The 7,500-nt window shown below is 37.5% G+C and overlaps 1 protein-coding gene across 2 annotated transcripts in view; it reads left to right on the forward strand.

Annotated features, from left to right (window-relative positions):
• LOC137987837 (uncharacterized) overlaps positions 1-6,200 on the forward strand; it is a 9,030-nt gene extending 2,830 nt beyond the window's left edge. For both annotated transcript variants that reach the window (XM_068834007.1, XM_068833943.1), the window contains exons 2-5: positions 2,909-3,129; positions 3,254-3,299; positions 3,600-3,749; positions 4,021-6,200. In XM_068834007.1, the coding sequence (XP_068690108.1) occupies positions 2,909-3,129; positions 3,254-3,299; positions 3,600-3,749; positions 4,021-4,736 (1,133 nt within the window). In that variant the 3' untranslated portion in view covers positions 4,737-6,200. The remainder of the gene's footprint in view (positions 1-2,908; positions 3,130-3,253; positions 3,300-3,599; positions 3,750-4,020) is intronic.
• The last annotated feature ends 1,300 nt before the right edge of the window (positions 6,201-7,500 follow it).

The following is a 7,500-nucleotide window of genomic DNA, read 5'->3' on the forward strand; positions in this document are numbered from 1 at the left end:
GTGAATTGTAAAATACAAGAAAATCATCCCGAAAAATTTGCCGTTGTAAGCGAAATTTATGCCGACTTAAGTTAAGGCTCATTAATCCAGAACAAGAGTTAAACAAATTATTAATGATTGTTGCGTGTATGTTTGTCTTCCTCCGTTTCCTCTCCGTCCTCTTTTTTGGTAGCATTTATCTCACTCTAATTCGCTATCAATGCAAAATTTATGTTACTCTGTGTTTTCATTATATAATTTTCCATTTTCATCTCGTTTCTTTGAAAGCCAGCTCGATTTCGATTTCAGTCATTAATTAAACAGTCATTGCCTGATCATTATTACTATCTTTACGCGCTTAATCATGCGTTTCCACAGGCTTTTTTTTTTACTTAATTTAGTGCCAGCGGTTTTAAAAGCCTTCGTTTCCATCTGTCCATGCTTGCTCTTCAACCGGCTAGTATTTGGACCTGTCTGCACTGGCCTTATCCACGCTGATCCGTCTTCAAAGTTTTGCGTTTTCATTTGGTTAAAACAGTGCACTGCAAAATATGTTTCAATCACACTGACCGTTTCCTACCAGTTTCACCAACCCACATTCAAACACTTAGAAGCTATGAAAGAAACTGATTGTGAAATTTCAGAAGTTTCTGTTTCACCTATCCACACCTAATTTCCTACGCTCTGACTAAATAGGTTATAAGAGTTTTCGTTTTACCTTACCTACTCTAACACTGGAGCCTTTTTGAAATTCCCACATTTGAAATGGTTTCCGAAAGTGTCCGTGTTTGTCAGCGTTCTAGCTTGGTCGTTTTAGTGCGGATGGTGAGGGACAACCCATTTGCGAATGATATCTTGTTCTGAGCATTTTCCTCTCTTGCGTTTCTGCTCTAGTCAGTTCAGAAACATTTTGCATTTCGCTGTCTATGCCATCATTACTGCTGAAAACTTACTCATTTTCTTGCTCTATAAGGATTGCTCCCGTTGGTCAGTAATAAGGACACGATGATCTAAGCGATTAAGATACGGAAATTTTACTATAGAAAAACGTCTTGTCAAAATACTTAAAGAAACTTTCCGGTGAAAGATCAGCAGAAAATTAAGGATTTGGAACTTGAGAGTTGAAATCTTTTTTTCACAAGACACGCGTGAAGGAAATAATAGAGGCCTGCAAGTCTCTTAAACTAGGTTTGCTAACAAGGTTGCCCCTTATTTTATTACAATAACATTTTTATTATTTCTTTGAGCATAATTTCTGCGGGTATTCAAAGTTCACCACTTTTCAGTTCTCAATAATTAATGTTGTTACCTTGTCAAGGGATTTTTTCCTTTACGCATAGTGAAAGGTTTCTATACTTGACTTTATATATATTAAACGTGAGTTGCCTAGGTTGGGGTATCACGCAATCAATAAATGCATTACATGGTTGGCCAAGCGGTCTCCGGGTGGTAAACACAAATAAGAAAATCCTGAAACGAATTGAATAAGCAGAATAAGCAGCGGTAATCACATGGCTGAACACTTGGGAGATAATGATATACATGGAAATTATTTCGAGATAACTTATAGTAATTAAACAGAGGTAATGCACGATTACCACACAAAAATTGCACCATCCATCATACAGTACTCTCATTTTATTTTTTTATCTATTTAGCTTCGCCTAATATAAGTAGAATAAAATACTTATAGAATTATTAGGCAGGGAGACCACTACAGCTTAGCCAATCTTAATAGATCCCTCGTTAATGAGGAGTGATATCTAAAAGCTAGTCATATATTAAACAAAAAAGTCAAAAAGGAAACAAAACAAAAGTGTTAGAACAGCACGGCGGCGGGAGCAGGGGAGCCCTCGCTATGTTGCACCTGGGACACATTGTAGTCTCCAAGTTTTGATATCATCAACGTCGTGTAGATCTAGGGTCTTATTACTGAGTTGCCAAACGCAGTCGGAATCTATTTATTTTATTTTTTCCGTGTCATGAAAAGTCTTTTCTGTCCCTCCCCTGCTAAGTAGTGTCTTTGTTTGTAGAGTGTTCTGCGTCTAAGTTTATTACGTATGAGGGGTGACTAGAAATGCATATATTTTATCCGGTGGACACAATAGAATATTTAACTTAACCTGCAATGGCGTCGAAAGTCATTGTAACGAGAATGGCGTTTTCGTGGACCTTTGAAAAAAAAGATTCCTTATGGAGCTCAATAATGGAAAGTCAGTTGGATAAACAAGACAGGCGGTGAAAAACAAATATCTGGAATCAGTCTTCGACAACAATTACATCTTTCGCCGTCGGATATCACAATATGAGCTTTGTTTCTAATGCTTTTTGGCTAAGTGTGGCGTTATATACAAGATTGAAACCAATTGGCAAATTCTGTAGGGGTTCCAAAAGAATCGAACGCCCTGAATGCATCACATTGTTTACTGAAATCGCATCTCAGTTATCTGTCATTTATTTTGTACTCTGCACAGTCTGGAAATGTGACATTGAAGAACTATTTGAAGGAAAGCTTTTTGTCTCTTTTGTGTTTGGTTATTCACGGTCAAGGTTCTTCTGAAAAGGGTTTTAAGATCCTGAACTATGAGATTGAAATGTATTTAATAGTTTTAATATTCTCTGTACAAAATTCTTACCCAAAATTTGGAAACTCTTCCTACCGCAAACGGAGAAAAAGGAAACAACGAGAACGGCCTAATCAATACAATAGATGATTTATCACTCTCCTCTTTTCTTGGAAAGGTGATTAACTAACCGTTTTTTTCTGTGTGTAACTTCCGCCTTGGCTTATGGAGAAAAAATGAAAAATTTGACACGTTTTTCTGTGGCAACTTCCCCATCTTCAAGTTGTTTAGACCTTCATCTTCTCACTGCTTCAGTTTTCCCTTGCAGTTTTCATGACTTATTGTAATTGTTTTTTTGCCACCAGGCCATTTCTTGTTTGGCCATGTTCTGCATACAGCTGTCGTTTCAGACGAATTTCAATGTCACCTGAAATGCCTGGGATTTAGCAAATGCAAGTCATTTAACGTTCATCCTCAGGAATCTGGTAGCAGTGGACTAATTTGCCAGCTTAATAATGAAACAAGAGAAACGAAGCCAATTGACTTTAAGGAGAAGAAAGGATCACGCTACTATGGCCCAGTAAAGGTTGGAAGAAGTTATTGTTTCATTTTAATGCAACGTACGGTTGAAGATTGCAAATTATTAGTATTTATCAAATCCTTTAAAGCATTTCGACGCTCCCTTTCTCATGAAATTTTTATCGTTTTAGATTTCCTGTGTTGAAGCTTCTACGCCTAAAAGCTGGCACCAAAAAAGTAAGTGCAACTGCGACCCAATCCGTATGTATAGATGGTTTTTAATCACGCGACGAGACGGCTCAATTATGGCTCACGTTTTGCATAATAATAGAGTCAAATTCCCAAGAGACATTTTCTCTATTGTTCTGTGCACCAACATCGCCGCTGTGACGTCAAGTGAAAACCATCAATTAGCTCACTCGTTATATATAAGCTAGTAGTCACTGGATCATTAATTAGTCACTTGTCGTTATTGCATCATTTTTCTTACGAGTTTGTGAAGTTAAGCTAACTCTTACTGGACTAACTTTATTTCAGCGAAACGAGGAGCTAATTCCAATCATCCCGCCTTTTCGTGTACGGACATACTAGACGCTGGCGATTCTGAAGGAGACGGGTATTACTGGATTGACCCAGAAAAGAGTGGAAACCCCTTAAAAGTCTTCTGCGACATGACCACCTATGGAGGTGAGATTAAGATGCTCATTTAACGGCCCTTGGGAAGTCACAAAAATGAGAGATCATGAACTCATGACACAATTTGTCATATTGCATAATTATTTACACCAATCTGATGGAATTTCCTAAAACTGACAATGCTAACACGTAACGATTTACTACTATTAATTATTTCTATTTATTACTTTGTTACCATTCATCACTATAAAAATGCCCTAGTTGAACTGTCTGTTTTTATTTTGTCGCTGACCTTAAACTGTTTGCTGTTGATTACTTCCAGGAGGCTGGTTACTTATCTCCAATATTGTGTCACAGACAACAAGTCCTCCATTTAAAGTGCCATCAAATAACTCCTATCGTGGCATCGCAAGCGGTCAGATGGTCCTCAGTAAAACAGCCATGGCTCAGTTACGGGCGATTTTGCCATTCACTCAACTGCGATTCCAATGCAGGAAACAAAAGGGACGGACGTTCCACGTGTCAACTGCCGCTAATAGCTCTGGCGAAGCTGTAGTCAAGTATTTCGTTGGTCAGACGGATGTCCAACCAAGCGCTTGTCAGTCGTTTGTCAAAATGGAAGACGACAACTCCAAGTTGGCGCAACTTTGTAACAAATGGGGAAGAGAAGGTCCGCGGTATGAAGTTGGCAAATGGGGGCACAATCGAATTGAAGACAGGTTAAACATCTACCCTGCCTTTGCTTTTGGTACTTATCACTGGCTAATTGATGGTTCATATCAGTTGTGCGATGATTTACATCCTGGCAATTCTGGTTACCTTGCCTTGACCCCTGGTGATGACTTTTGGAAATATTTGTCCGTTAAAACGCTTGTCCTTAATGGTCGGAGCATCTTGTCGGCATGCCATGTACAACTTGAGCCTTCATACATTGTTTGGACAGATGATGTTTGCAGTTCATTTTTTCTTGTTGTTTTTGTTGCTTTGTTTACACATACATATTTTATTTGCACTCAAAGCAGACCGTCAGGAAGCTAAGGCTAATCTACGCCGGTGTGCTTTGGATAAGTAAATTACAAGTCGTCGGTTTATTTATTTGTTTAGTTATTTATTTTATAACGTAAAAACGTTGTTTAACTTTTAAAAAAGTGTATTCTTGCTATACAAAGTAGTTGAACTATAATAAGCCTAAGCTATAATCTAATACTATCTATGATAAAATAGCTATTACGAGTTATATAGTTAAGGTGGCTGAACATAGTTTTGGATACCAATGTTTCATTTCCCTTTTTTTCTCTAAAACCCTTGGTAACCAAAAATGGTAGCAAGCAAGTTAACAATACGAACTTCGGTTTTCTGTTAGTTAAGCTGACGTATATGCCGTTGCCATGGCAACACGAATACATACAAACAGGCTTTTAAAATCGGTTTTGTTTATTTGCAAAAAATCTGGTCGTTACATTTTTTAAATAATTTGCATGCAACAAGCTTGTAACGATGCTCACAAGTTAACACTATTTTAATAATAATTTGACAGAGAGATCTTATCCCTTGTTGAAGGTTCACTGGATTTCCTCTGTCAATATTCCAGTTATTTATTTCTTAAATTATTTCCGTGCCAAATTTCGTTAAATTCTAACGACTGGTTCTCGAGAAATAGGCGTATTTCCGAGAAAGCTATTCCGCATTCAGTAGCAGTTTTTGAACTTACTACGCATGCGCTACATTTAGCTGGGTTCTTTCGATAAGAAAGAAAAATCTGCGTTCTTTGCATCGTTACCTTTTCTAAAATACAGAAAACCATGAAAATACTTTGTTCAATTATGAGGAAAAATAATGCAGAGAGCGGAAGCATCGAGCAAATAAAATGATTATCGTATTGAAGCCATGTTTTTTTTTTGTAATCCTTGCACGCGCGCTGCATTTCGTTAGCACGAGCGCTCGAAAACTGTGTTCGGAAAGTAACTGTGTGGAAGTGGAAAAGGATTTCATTTTTCGGATAATTTTAGGTACGGCAATGCAGGATTCCTAATCATTTAGAATATCATTATAAGTTTCTGTTTAATTTTCCTTTTAAAGGTGTTATTGGCTTGCCAATAAAAGTCTTATGCATCTCAATAATTAAAATTTATAATGCATGCATAATTATGCACTCAGCAAAGTGTGACGCGGTCATTCCTGGGGAGGAGCAATTATTAAGTATCCCCTATAGGGAATTTGTTGCATTCCGAGAAAGCGCGGTAAATATTCATTCGCTTTTCAAGCTCGACTGATCTGGTTGTCAAAGTTTTTCACCCTCCTCCTCCCCATTGCCAGCTTCCACTATTTCTTTCTTTCTTTTTCTGAGTTAACTTCTGTGGTGCGCTTTCAGATCCCCACCTTTGCTGGGCATGCGATCAATTCTTTAAGTTTGTGATGTAATATTTTCATTGTTATTAAACCGGCTATGTGCTAAGGCACATAGCCAGATTTCTCCAAGTGGCCTGTCTATTTTTCTCCGCCCTGCAAACCGAGCTCAACAGTTTGGCGACTCACTCAACCTCATTTATATTGAGAGGCATAAATACATTTTTTGAGAGATTTCCTAAGGATAAGGGAATTTTGTTCCATATTTTGCTCGATTCTAAAAAAAAGTAATTTGCTTGGATGGACAGTCTCGAACGCTTTATGTAGCGATCATTATAGACCCACACGATCTAGTGTTATGGTAATGGACACTGGAGACATACTCAAATAAAGCCTGCATACTTTTTGGTGAAGTTCCATATCGGACATCATACATCAAATTAACTAATGATTCCTATGATAAGAAAATGTTAGTCATGTGGTAGGATATCGCCATTAAGAGAGCATTTCTAGGCCGAAGTGTACGTTGGGGATTGCGTTGGCAGTGGCTACGAAAACTAGCTCGACCAGCAGAAAAATATCACAGCGATGAAAACAAGTTTTTCAGGTTTACTTTGGTGTTTTTAGCGACTCTTAACCTGCTATGGGAAGTTTCGACAAACGATGGTTCCTGTGGGAGTCTTTTTGAAACGCAATTCGGTAAGTAAAGATATGAGTACCGTAAAATTTATTTTACTTTTTCTGAGAAAATATTTCAAGTTCTCCGTGTTCAATGTCAGTGTGAAAACGAAAAATACGTACAGGAAAGTCCGTCTCGAAAATTAGGCTTCAACTTTGCTCAAAATCAAAAGTTCAACAATTAATCCTGTTTGCAGCCAGTAATTTTAAAATATCTTCCATTTTCTCTTACTTTTGTGAGCTCAGTTTCATTTTTTATGCCGCCTAGATTAAACGTATTTTCTTACTCTGATTTATGGCAATTCGGTAAGTAAACATCTGCCGTAAAATTTATTTTGCTTTCATGTTAAAACTAAAGTTTTCCCCTGCTCAATATCAGTGTGAATTCGCAAATTTTAGGAAAGTGGTCTTGAAAAATTAGGCTTCCTTAGTTAAGGCATCGGTTTACCCCAAATGACAACCTCGCGTTGTCGCTGCTTCATGGTCACACGTTTCATAAAAACCCGAATAAAGTATACATTTTCTGAAAGCTTAGGAATTGCAGATTCCGATTATTTGTTGATTTAAGGCAAGAAATAATAACCTTTCCTAAAATAGCGATCATTTTCCAAAAGTATGTAGTTTCACAAATTGAGTTCGTTTCCGGTCTGAATTTAACCGGAGGAAGCGAGCGAAATCGCCATGTTTTCTTCACAGGCTTGATCATCGTTTCGGGGAATTTTGATTAATTGTCTGATTTGTTTTTTATACGCTGTTAAACTTTTAGTTTTTATAAAAC

Source organism: Montipora foliosa, chromosome 1 (assembly GCF_036669935.1).
Source record: "Montipora foliosa isolate CH-2021 chromosome 1, ASM3666993v2, whole genome shotgun sequence".
NCBI classification, from domain to species: Eukaryota; Metazoa; Cnidaria; class Anthozoa; order Scleractinia; family Acroporidae; genus Montipora; species Montipora foliosa.